The sequence below is a fragment of the Ammospiza caudacuta genome, chromosome 17, assembly GCF_027887145.1.
Source record: "Ammospiza caudacuta isolate bAmmCau1 chromosome 17, bAmmCau1.pri, whole genome shotgun sequence".
In the NCBI taxonomy this organism is placed as follows: Eukaryota; Metazoa; Chordata; class Aves; order Passeriformes; family Passerellidae; genus Ammospiza; species Ammospiza caudacuta.
In genome coordinates this window covers 6,433,465-6,446,420 of record NC_080609.1, presented here as the reverse complement: position 1 = coordinate 6,446,420, position 12,956 = coordinate 6,433,465, and the positions used below count along the sequence as shown (strand labels likewise).

At 45.2% G+C, this 12,956-nt stretch overlaps 1 protein-coding gene across 1 annotated transcript in view; it reads left to right on the top strand.

Annotated features, from left to right (window-relative positions):
* Positions 1–12,956, top strand: part of CARHSP1 (calcium regulated heat stable protein 1) — a 36,208-nt gene that overhangs the window by 6,741 nt on the left and 16,511 nt on the right. Inside the window, exon 2 of the mRNA XM_058815696.1 lies at positions 9,874–10,069. Within this exon, the coding sequence (XP_058671679.1) occupies positions 9,894–10,069 (176 nt within the window). The 5' untranslated portion in view covers positions 9,874–9,893. The remainder of the gene's footprint in view (positions 1–9,873; positions 10,070–12,956) is intronic.

The following is a 12,956-nucleotide window of genomic DNA, read 5'->3' as shown; positions in this document are numbered from 1 at the left end:
GGTTTCACACAAAGCATTGCTCTGGATAAAAATAACAAAGGCACTGTTAAATATATCCCTGTCTTTGTTTCTTTACTGATCTCACATCTCTCTTGGTGGTGGCTCTGGCCCAGTTTTGTAAGGTCATGTAGCTATTAGTGTGTGGCTAAACAGGTAAATTGAATCAAAACAATCCTTCATAAAGGCATTCACTGCTGCTCCTGTGTGCAGTGTTTGCTCTGCTTGTGTGTCCCATTCCCCCTGTGATTGACGTAGATGCAGTTTTTTGGGGTAATGATTGCTTTAACACAAAACTTTGGTATAATTTCCTATTAAACATCTGCTTCTATATGGAGGTTTAGTTTTATACCTGAAGAATGTACATGCCTCAAGATTTGCCTGCTTTTTGTCAACTATAACACTTGATGTTTACCTTGCCTGAAAAGCTTGAATTGCCCCTTTGTGTTGCTGGGTCCCCAGGATGAAGGAGGAATTGATGAATCTGACTCCGTTCTTAGAAGGCTAATTTATTATTTTATGATATTATATTAAAGAATGCTATACTAAAACTATACTAAAGAATAGAGAAAGGATACAGACAGAAGACTTAACAAGAATGATAATAAAAAACTTGTAACTGACTCTTCAGAGTCTGACAGAGCTGATGGAGATTGGTCATTAATTAAAAACAATTCACATGAAACCAATCAAACATGCACCTGTTGGTAAACAATCTCCAGCCACATTCCAAAGCAGCAAAAGAGGGAGAAGCAAGTGAGATAATATTGTTTTTTCTCTGAGGCTTCTCATCTTCCCAGGAGAAGAAATCGTGGTGAGGGATTTTTCAGCAGATATGACAGTGACCCCCCCTTCCCTTGCTGTGGTCTGTGTTGGCTTTTGAGCACTAACAGAGCAGCCACAAACAGCACAACAGCAGTGCCTGTGGTTCTGGACAGCTCTGTCCTGCCCAGCACAGCACTGGGCCGTGGCTCTGGAACTCACAGGGCAGTGAATAGTTTTGTTGTGTGTAATAGGCACGAAATGCAGCCCCGCACACGTGCCCGTGCTGGCTCTGCGGTTTTGCAGCCACTGCAGCACAGTGTGACTCCTTCTGCCATTGCTGAGAGCACAGGCTGGATGTGCTGAGCCAGAAAGACTGGTTTGTGCACACAGGATAATCAGGGAGGGCAATTACACTCCCCACAGGCCCATTTCCCCATGTGTTGCCTGCTGGCTGGACTAGGGATACTGTAAGCATGTTTGAGAATTAAAAAGAATTTTTTCCCTACAACTCCAAACTACATCATCAGTGGTGCTTTGCCAGCTGCCGTATGAGAGGATGTGATGGAGGGTGTGTAGCAGCCAGAGGATTTGGGGTGTTTATTGGGGTGGCTGGTGTCCCTGGAGCAGCTCTGGAGGCTGTGAGCTGTGGGGTGTGCTCTGGATGCCCACAGGTCTGACTGCACGTGGAGGGGCTGCCTGTCAGTGCAGCACATCACACAGAGTTCTGTGAAGCAGCAGCTGGCAGTGGGGATAGGTGTGCTGCCAGCACTGAGCAGCTCTGTGAGGCAAAATGCAGCATTTTCTGTTCAGCCAAGGAGTTTGGGTGTCTATGTTAGCTTACATCTTCTCTGTTCCACAAGTTATTTGGTTATGTAAGAAAAAAACAGACCTGTGAACTGTGTATGTTTATGTAATTCTTATCCTATAGACTTCAGTTAAACATATTAAGGCAGTTTTAGCTGAGAGTTAAGAGGTAACCATTAGTTTTACAGTGTTGATGGAGCACTTGCCTCCTGCTGGAGCATGAGGACACTGAGAGGGGTCTTGGGGTCACAAGCACAAACTTGGGTACAGCAGGGTGAGATACACTGGAAATTGTGTTGAGGGTTGTAATGGAGGGAAGAAAAAACAGAAATGCAGTTGTTAAGTGGGCCTGTGAACTTTAAATATCTATCTATCTATCTATCTATCTATCTATCTATCTATCTATCTATCTAATCTGTCCATCCATCCTTCTATAAGCTTCTCCATTAAATTTTAGGTCTATCATCCCATCAGATGCAGAGCATTTTCTGTTTCTTAAAGCGTTTCAGTCAATTTTATATCTTTTGGCCATTACTTGATGTTGATGTAGGTTTATAATTCTATCTCCATCACAAACATTTTGTTTAATTGATTTCTGAGTGATCTTTTTGAAACAGACCCAAGTTATTAGCCTGGGATGCTTAAAAATACGCCTAGAAAGTGTCAGGCAGTGAGACTGGGACGTGGTCTGTGCATTGGGAGAACCAGAAATTAGAGCCTGGCCTGTCCAGAAGGGCATCTGGGGTCTCTGGGTGCCTCACAGAGCTGGTGTGAGGATCAGGCTGGTTTTGAGTGGTTTCTGACTCTGTACCCTGCCAACTGCAGCTTGCTGCAATGCTGGCAGATCAAATATCCTCAGAGGATTTATAGTTTTCCTTGCCAATACACGGATGCCTCATAAATTTCCATGGTTATAGATCTCTGTAATGTGAACTGTTTTCCCCTATTGAAAATGTTGATTAGGGAGGAAACACAGTGAACTAATTGTTCTGAGTAACACTTGAGCCACATAAATATTTCAGGGGATTTCAGTAGCCTTAAAAGGCTCAAAGTTGCACATGAGCAAACTTAACCACAATTGTGCCTGAAGTTTTGTGATGTCAGAGGAGGCTGAAAAGGGGAGAACTTTTCAAAAGTGCCTAGGGATTTACATATGTATAACTTCTTTATAATAGTATGACACTGCATAACCCATTTGCCTTGTAGATGAGTTTTAAGATGCTTAGACACAAGACACATGAGAGATTTTCATGTTCTGGTATAAATATTTTCTGCCAATATGAAATAAATCCTGGAATAAATTCATGGAGGATGCTCCAGCATGGAAGCAATGGCAGAGGGAAATCTTCAGACTTGCAAAAACACTGAAGGAGGAGCTGGGTTCCAAAGCTGGAGAGCAACCACTGGAAGGGACAGAAAATTCCCTTTTTAGCCATATATTGCATTTTGTCTGGGAAACACATCAGCTCACTGTGACTGAGCATGTTAACAAGTTTAGGATGAGATATATGAAGTGTTGTCTCTGCTATCCCAGAGCAGAGTTCCCAGTCCTGGCTGATGGAGGAGTGATGAAGGCAGCAGGAACTTGGAGTGACCAGCACAATGGTTCTGTGCTGGGGACCACAAAACATTGAATAGATAATATCTGCTTTCTGGCCCAAACCAACCAACTTGTTGACAAAGCTAAATCTTCAGAAATATTTAATACTAGTGGGGTTTATTGTCTAAGAAAGAGCCATGGCAGCCATTCAAGTGACAAAGTGGGGAGTGTTTTGTTTTAAAAAGGCACAGGGTTTTTCATTTGTGCTCGGAAATTTAAAGGGGAGGGGTGCAAAATCACCAGAAATAGCTTGTAACTATTCTTGCTCTCTACCCTCTTTATGTCACTTCTGCTAGAAAATTTAAGGTTTGATTTCTGAATAAGTCTGTACACCCTTTCTTGTGTGCTCCTCCAAGCTAATGCTTTTTCTCATTTGTTTCTTTACATATTCCTTTTCTAATTTGCTGTTACCTTTTGGTCTCACTGTCCTTTCTTAATTTCCCTGTGAAAAGGGCCTCTTCTTACAGTCCACTAAAAGGAGTGGAGGCCCTTTTTTCATAGACAGTTAAGCTGTGAGATTTCCTGCCACAGGATACTGCAGAGGTTAAAAGATTATATGAGCTCAGGAAGCTCCTATAATTCTCCTAGGTTATTGAATACCACTATGCAACTCTTAGTTTGCCATCTCTTTAAATGAGGATGCAGGAAAGGTGTTGAGATAAGCACCACACTGCACTCACCTTGTGTTTAACTCTGACCTGGGCAGCCTCACCTGGCCACCAGTGCTGGATCAAGTAAAGTCATCCTGATGTTCCCCAGGGTGCTTTGGGATCTCCCTTCACACTGCCCTGTACCCTTATCACAGCTCTGTGGAGACTGGGGGCACCAACACTGGCTCCTGGGGGTGACCTCTGGTGTCCTTGGCTTCAGGGAAGGAGCACCTGGGTTGGGGCTGGGCTGTGGGAGCTGGTGTCTGTGCTTCTGCTCTGGGTTCTGGCACTGTGGGGGCACCTGGAAGTGGCTTTGGGAGCAGCTGGGCACTGCTGTGACAGGGTGTCCCAGCTGGCAGTGGCTTTGGGAGCAGCTGGGCACTGCAGTGACAGGGTGTCCCTGCTGGCAGTGGCTTTGGGAGCAGCTGGGCACTGCAGTGACAGGGTGTCCCTGCTGGCAGTGGCTTTGGGAGCAGCTGGGCACTGCAGTGACAGGGTGTCCCAGCCAGCAGTGGCTTTGGGAGCAGCTGGGCACTGCAGTGACAGGGTGTCCCTGCTGCCACAGGAAAGCCAGGGCTGGAGCCTGGCAGCTCACCCAGCAGGCAGCTAGCAGACCAAAAGCCAGGCAGGATGCTGGGCATCTCACCCCAGGCTGCTGCTAGCTCAGTGTCCCTGGGTGTGCTGTGGGCACAGGGATGTCTGTGCCAGCCCATCCCACAGGGCACTGCCACCTGCCTGCTTGGTGACAGGCTGTGGTGTCCTGCCCAGGTGAGAACCCCCCACCCCTTTTCTGCTGTCATTTAAATATTTGATTACATCAGCCAATACTACAGGTGCACAGCAAATTAAGTCACTGGGCAACACTTGAACCTAATTACCACCATCATCATCATCTTCAACCACCATCTTCATCCTTGCCTGCAAGAGCTCCCAGAGGAGGATGCTTGTCTGGAACCTGTCACTGCTTGTCCAGGCTCACCATGAGCTGGGGAGGGCTTTCCACCTCCTGCAATCTGTTCTTTAAACAGAAGGGGCTGGATAAGTGAGATTTTATAGGCAAACTGAGGGCTTGGGCTTCTCCTGTGAGAGAGTGTGAGGGAAGGTGTGCTGGCCTTGGGACAGCTCTGTGCCACGTCCTGAGGAATTTGCCTTACCACTGTTCTGCTCCCTCTGAAGTACCTTTTTACAAGGGGCAGGATGGAAGCTGGTCCTTGCCATGGGATTGTGCACACTCTGTCCCCTGGCAGCTGACAGTGCATCTGTGACAGCCTCCTGTGCTCACTCCAGTGGAGGACCCTGGCTAGCTCTGCTCAGCTTGGAGCAACAAGTTTGTGCATTATCAATACTGGATTTCCAGTGAGAGAAAATCCTGATTCCTCTGTATTTTTGATGAAATGAGCCACAGGGTATCACCATATATTCTTCAGTATAATCCTAAACCAGTTGAAACATGTACTTATTCTGACTAGCCATCCAGTTCCTCCACCTAAACCTTTTTTTTCCTTTGAGCTTTGATGAACAGTGGAAAACATGGGACTGCAGGCAGTCCTCATCTCTGTCAGTGTGCTGTATAGGCTGCTGATGACTGGGCTCCTCCCCATCCCTCTCTGTGATCACTGCTGTGCAGGGTGGGTTTGTGCTGCCTGAGCAGGTTTTCCTTCAGACACAGACACTGCTCACTGCAGGAGCAGAAGGGCACCCCCAGCATCTGGGCACAAAGTGTTCAGTGCTGAGATTGCTTGGAAATAGCTGCTGCTGTTTATAAACTAAACCCTGTTTCAATCCAAATTAATTTGTACACCCTAACAAGCTATAAGAATTTTCCTTGATGTATTTTGCTTACCTTATAATTAGGCTTTTACTGGACATGTCCTGGTCTCCATTAAGTGACAAATCACTCCAGTGTGTGGGCACTCTGCAGCCTCCAAGAGCATCATGCCAATACCATAATCCTCTGTGACATGTCACATGCATGTTGCAACTCCTCTGAGTTTCAGTGCTAATTGAAATACCAGTATTAATTGTGGAAAGTTGGTCATGCAGACTGAGCTGCAAGGGGAAGCTCTGGAAGCTGTTTCGTAACTGTTTGTGTTTTGTAAGTGCTTCACCCTGAGGTGCAGGGGCAGTGCTTGGGATCCTTGTGTGCATGGGGTCCCAGTGCCACAAAGGGCTCTGAGATAAGATTTCTGTGGTAGTGAGATAAGATTTCTGAGATAAGTGAGATAAGATTTCTGCGGTAGTGTTGTGCTGGTCAGAATGGATAACTTCCCCAAACCTGCTATTTTTAGGGTATTCCTAGAGGTATGGGGCACACTTTAAGAGAAATAGGATGTATAGATGTATAGAGAAATTATGGTGACATTTATATACCCCCAACCTTATCACTTTTTAAATTTATTTTTCATGGAGAATTTAATAAATTTCTCCTGCGTGTATTGTGCTCTTTGTAGCTCACTTGTTACAGGTGCTTTGTAGGTCACTTGTTGTAGATGGCATTTTGGGGTCTCTTTCTGCACACATTGGCCAATTTTTCTAAAAAAGGTATGTTAAAAAATATTTTTGCTTTGAAATGTTAAATTAGTCTACTTTTGCCATGACGCTACTGTAATTCATTTTATTTATATTCCAGTTCGGTGTGTTCCTAAACATAAATATTTAAAAAAAATCACTTTGGAGAAAGATAAATGATGCATGTTGAAATATGGGGCGATTTCAGGGTAATGTGGCACGTGGCTGGAGTTTCCTAAAGAGCCTGAAAACATCACCACCCTACGTCATGCTGCATTCACTCTGTAAATCCCTGCAGGCACACGTTTTGCTGGCTCAAGCAGAGGAGAGCTGCTGTCCCTGCTCCCTGGCCTGGCTGGGATCTCACTGCTGCCCTTTCTGCAGCGCTGGCACAGGGGGATGGGTGCTCCTGGCAGCTCGGGGTGCCTGCACTGCTGCTGGGCTTTGTGGGGTGATGTCCTTGCCATGGCCAAGGGGAGAGTGCTGGCTGGGCTGGAGGAAAACCAGAGGGTTTGCCTGGCTTCTACCTGATGGATGTGGGTTAGGAGATGCAGGGGGCTTCTGAGAGCTGCAGGAAAGTTTGTTCAGCTAGTCACAGAGTCAAAAAGAGTCAAAAAGAGAGGAAGGAACTTGTGGGTGCTGAGGAAGGGCTGCCATCCGAGTTCCAGGGGTGATCCTTGATTTACAGGGAGTCAGTTCAGAGCCCAGGATAACATCTGGGAAACATCTCTACAGACTGCTGGTAACTGCCTTAGGAAGGCAAAGCATTTGTGAGGAGGCGGCTGGGAGGGCTGGGGTGTGGGTTTTGTTTTGTTTTGAGTTTTTGCTGTAGGCTTCCTGTGTCAACACTGCCCAGCCTCCAGCTGCGCCTGCGAGTGGGGAGAGTGTCTGTGCTCCTGCAGGAGGGCTGCCAAGGGAAATGAGCTAATCCTGCATGAACAACGTCAACAAGTGGCCACACCAGCACCGACTGAAAGAGCCCAGCTGCACCTTTGTCTTTGTGAAGGTCCAGATGAGCTGATCCTCTGCCATAGAGATGGGAGCTGCTGCCATCCTGCAGTACACACACGGTTCAGCTCGGTCGGTCGGGCTCCCATCCTTCTCACTGTGCCTGGTTTGTACAGCTGGCAGAGAAGCCCAGGGGCAGAGGGATGAGTCAGTGCACTCTCCTGGGCAGGGATGCACCATCCTGCCTGTAGAGACTGAGCTGCAGCATGGCTCTGCATCCCCCATGTCCCCACAGGTTGTGGTGGCGGTGAAGCCAAGTGTGGCTGCTGCTCTCTGCCTTCAGCTGTGTGGTTTTGGGTCAGGTCTCACCCAGCTCTGAGCACAATGCAGGGCTCCGGCAATGGAAGTGATGAGAGTTGAGACTATTCACCCACCTTTACTGTGGGCAGAGAACAAAAAGGACATTTTTACAGTGACACTGCACTGAATGTTCTACACCGCTGGTTTATTTTATGTGTGCGGAGCAGAGGGCACCAAAATAATACAAATGGGAACAATAACATATGGTAGCACACTTCTAACTCCATTTAGTCTTCTTTATTTGTGAATATTTTTGTGTTTTGAAGAAAGGAGGGAAAATTCTGCCTCTCTAGCCTTGTTTGAGGAAGGGGACAGGCAGCACTCTGTGGCTGTACTGCAGTACATGGGTGAATACTCTGCATTTTGCTTGTCACCTGACAAGCTGGTTTATATTTAGATGAGGAGAGAAAGCATGTGATTCTAAAAGCTGTGTTTTCACTCAGCCCATGTGTGCTGAGTTATCAGAATAAGGTTTTAATTGTTTGCTGTTATTTTTTCCTGTGACTTACTAGGGCTATGGTCCTGCCCTGTCAAGCACATTCCTTGAAAGCAAGGTGTCCAGAGGAGAGGGCTTTAGAAAATTGAGACTTCCTCTGTACCAGCAAGCACAGCAGGTCTATTTTGAGGAGGAGGAAGTTTGGAAAATCCTGACCCTTTGGTGTTATCATCTTCGTCTGTGCTGGGACACTGGGCAGGGCATTAGCTCATAGGTGACAGATACCATCCATATTTGAAATTCCATCCCTAAAGCTGAGGTTTTGTTCTTAGCTGAGTTGTTCTTGAGAACAGTGAGGAAAGCTCAAGCTGGTAGAGGAGGGAGTATGACTGACTATTCACTTCTATCTTCTGAGCACCCTGAGCAATTAAAGACAAAAGCCTTTGTTCCCTGGTGACTTCATTCTTAAGAAGCCTTTTTAATTTTAGTCTTTATTTTCAGGAAGAAATAATATGGATTTGTCATTGACAAGAAGGCTGCATCTCTCAAATGTCATGTCAAGGATCCACTCCATAATTCATGGGCTGGGGAGTGTGGGTGTCAAGAGGAGGGTGCATAATGGATATGAGAGATTTCAGCTCAATTAAACTATTGGTCTTAAAGGCAGCTTTTCTTCCCTTCGTGATATTTTCTTGACTCAGATTGCCACATTTTTTGCTAACTCATCCAGATAACCAGATATTTTTAGTCTTCTTAAGTAAAACTGTAGTGAGTTATTTGTTATTTTTGCAAATCATCTTCCCCTTTCAGTGTGGCTGGGGACTTGCATAGTAATATCAGAGCAGTGCTGGTTATTTCCTCTTATTTCTGCCACTGCTGCTGTGAGCCATGCATTTGTGTGTGTGGAAGTGCTGCTGTTTCTGACCCTGCTCCTTGCATGGATTCTGGGAGTTCTGCCCCTGTTGTGTGATGGGATGTATTGCTGTTGGCGTGCTGAGAAGGGCATGGGCTGTGGGACCTGAGCAAGAGCACACCTGAGCCTGCTGGAGGTCTGAATGAAGGTGTGGACTGTTGGCTTCCTAGCTGCTGGGAGGTTGTGGCAGGCTCAGAGCTCCCAAAGGGGATTGCTGGGTCTGCCAGGTCTCCCAGGCAGGAGGGGTCAGCTCCTCAGGGCTGGCACTGCCTCCCAGCTTTGCTGTGCTCCTTCCCAGGCACAGTAAATCAGCTGCCTGCCTCAGTCTGAGGGGAATTAAGGAGCTCTCCTCTGATTCTCTTCTCACAGTCAGGCTGGAGGTGTTATGAGCTGACAGAGCTGTGTTAATAAGTGAGCAGCAGCAGCAGCAATGAAGTTATCATGGTGATCACACAGCAAAACCAACCTGCAGCACTGGAGGTGCAGCTTTATCTCAGCATTTCTTCTTCAAGGGCTTCTTTCTTGTGGTGTGTGTTTGTGCGCAACTCCTCTGTGGTCAAAGCCCATCAGTGTGGGAGGTGTGTGGGGCACACCAAGAGCAGGAACTGGGGCTCAGAGCCTGTGAGTAAGGCACGAGTGAGCAAACACGTTGGTTGTGGAGTAATCTGTTTGCAGAGGAGCTTCCTACTACAGCTGACAAAACTGTGACATTTCAAAAGAAATAAACTTTACAAAACACCAGCTCACTGATACAGAGCAGAGCTGGTGGAGCCGTGTCTGTGTGTACGTCTGCAGGAAGTGAGTCACGCTCTTACAAAATCAGCATCGCAAGCATCTGTGGCATTTATGACAATTCCCGTCTGGGGCTAAATCAGATCTCTCGTCTCTCCAGGCTCTGCTCCGGCCTCAGGAATGTCTGCGGAGCCCAGCTCCTCCTCCTCCTCGCCGCCGTGCGCCGGCCCTGCCGCGCCGCCCAGCTCGCTGCACCTGCCCGAGAGCCGGCGGCCGCGGGAGCGCTCCCCGTCCCCGCTGCGGGGCTGCCTCATCCCCAGCCCGCTGCCCACCCGCCGCACGCGGACCTTCTCGGCGTGAGTACCGCCCTGCCGGCGCTGCGAGAGCCGCAGCCTGCGCCGGGAGCGGGAAATGCCTGCTCTCACCGCGCCTTTGGGGGACTTTGTTGTGGAGTTATAACGATGATAACTTACTGGTGTAAACAACCTACAAGTGGTGTTTTCCTGCTCTGTTTTTCTGTTCTTCTCAAAAACTGTTTGTAAGCACGCCTGAGCTTGCCGGAGGTTTAATGAAGGTGCGGACTGTTGGCTTCCCAGCTGCTGGGAGATTGTGGCAGGCTCAGAATAAATGAAATAAAATGTTTTTATTAGTTAACCAATCAAATATTAATTTTATCAATTAAGACTTTTTAATTAATACAAATTAATTAATACAAAAGTATTAATTAATACTTTCCTAAATTTTATTAATTAACCAATCAATGTCAAACCTATTTATAAAAAAAGAGAATTTTCATATCTATCTCTAAAAGAATTGCAATATTCTTTTAACTATCTAAAAAAGAACCAACCAATGTCAAACCTATCTATAAAATAAGAGAATTGCAACATTCTTTTAACTATCTAAAAAAGAACCAACCTATCTATAAAATAAGAGAATTTTCATATCTATCTATAAAAGAATTGCAATATTCTTTTGACTATCTATGAAAGAACCAGCCAATGTCAAACCTATCTATAAAAGAACGAACCAATATCAAACCTATCTATAAAATAAGAGAATTGCAATATTCTTTTAACTATCTATAAAAGAACCAACCTATATCAAACTTATTTATAAAAGAATTTTCATATCCATCTATAAGAGAAGAGAATTGCAACATTCTTTTAACTATCTATAAAAGAACCAACCAATGTCAAACCTGTCTATAAGAGAATTTTCATATCTATCTATAAGAGAATTACAATATTCTTTTAACTATCTATAAAAGAACCAACCAATGTCAAACCTATCTGTAAGAGAATTTTCATATCTATCTATAAAATAAGAGAATTGCAATATTCTTTTAACTATCAATAAAAAAGAGAAGAAAAATGCTTTTATTAATTAACCAATCAAGTAGAATATGTAAAATCTGTCTATAAAAGGAGAGAATTTTCATATTGAAACTACTGTTCTGCAAACCAACCTTCTAATAATCTGTGTAATTTCTTACTCAGCAGTAACAGGGCGCAGCCAGCAGCCCCTGGAGGGGGCCTGGTGTCTGAAGATGCTTTGTGATACTCTTCTCCAAGAAGTTCTGATGCTTTTGGACTTTAAGTCCAAATATCCTATAGTTTTTCAATGCTCTGTTTTAGTAAAGGGTGTTCAAAGTCTCTTGGCTCTTTGAGACAAAAGTTTTACAGGGAGGGGAAAATACACCAAGAACCCTCAAAACAGTTTGTTGTCTAAAGCTTTGCTTCACTTCTGACATTGGGTTGTGGCTTCCAGGACCAGTTTGTGTTGGTGCTTCCTTCTCAGATCCAGAGGTTTTTTTTGGCATGGTCTCCCTTCTCACTGCCCCTGAGGCACTGGACCAAACCTCACTGGAAGTTTTTTGGGTTTTTACTCCTGACACCTGTGCTAATGTCATCAAAGTTACATTTTACGGATGCTCCATCACTTTTCAGAGGAAAGTGGTTTATTATTCAGTGGGATTATTTATTATTTCCTTGTTTTCTTTTCTTATTCAGCTTTCATGCCTTCATCTTAAGATTCCTCAGATAGACCTGTTAAAGAATGTGAGTTATCAGGGTGTCACCCCTGATCTCTTTCTCTAAGGTTTTTTGAGTGAGGCTTTCCATGAAACAAGGTAATATTTGTTTATTTTTGTGGTTCTTTGAGGTAGTGATCTTTCAGCAGAGCTGACTTTCCCTCGTCTTTCCTGGGGCCCAGTGGTGCTGTGCAGGCTCCTGTGAGCCCTGTCCAGAGGGATCCCCTCCCCAGTGCAGCAGCTGAGGATGGTGTGGCCGGGTTTGGCCATTGCAAAGAATTCCCAGTGCCTGTCAGGGGCCTCCCAGTGAGGAGCTGGCCTGAGGAAGGCAATGTGGGCTCCTTTGTTCATCTCAAAGCCTTTGAATCTGGGTACTATGTGAAGCTTCTGCCACAGCCTTTTATTTCTGTGTGAGGAAGGTCTGGCAGTGCTGAATGAAAGCTGTAGCAAAAAGATCTCAGCCCCACAGCCAGCCTGTTTTGGGCCACTCACTCTGGTTTGTGTGCTTTTCCCCTTTTGCTTCTTGCAGTGTTATCCAGCTCTTTTCTTCCAGAGTTATCCATGAGGATTTAAATAATAAGTCTCACTGATGCTTCATATTATTACTTCTGAATTCAAAATGAGGCAAAAAAAGGAGAAAAGCAGAAGAAAAGTTTATATTTTGTCAGTTCCAAAAGCTTTCAAATGCCCTGAACTTCCTGATGGAAGCAGATTACTAAAAGGAACATAATTGACTTAATAATTGGGGTTGCCCTTGAAAAGCAAGTCCAAGCTAGCTTGCTTCAGTGCTGTGTTAATAATGAACTCTTTGTAAATCTTCTCAGCTGTTAATCTTAGTTTGGTTCTTACAAAAAGAAAGAATTTGTTATTTGGCTTCCACAGTTCTTTAATCATTAATTAGTGTAAGAATCTTGCTGTATTTGTTTGCCCTGAAAACCAAAATAGGTCTGAATTTTTTGTGTGTGTGTCCTTTTTCAACAAGAGCTCTAGGTGAGCAGTTGTATAAAGAGATGAATGTGACAGGCAGTGGCTTATTATTCAGTGGGATTATTTAATTTTGGGTCACTGAGAGTGGGGGGCCTCATCCCCCACAGTGCCTTATTTCTTTGAAAGATGCAATTGAACTTTAATAGCTTGTTTAGGACAGTGAGTGCTTTTCTGTGTAACAAGCACTTATGAGGTCAGGTGTGTTGACAGCTTTATAGAGCTGG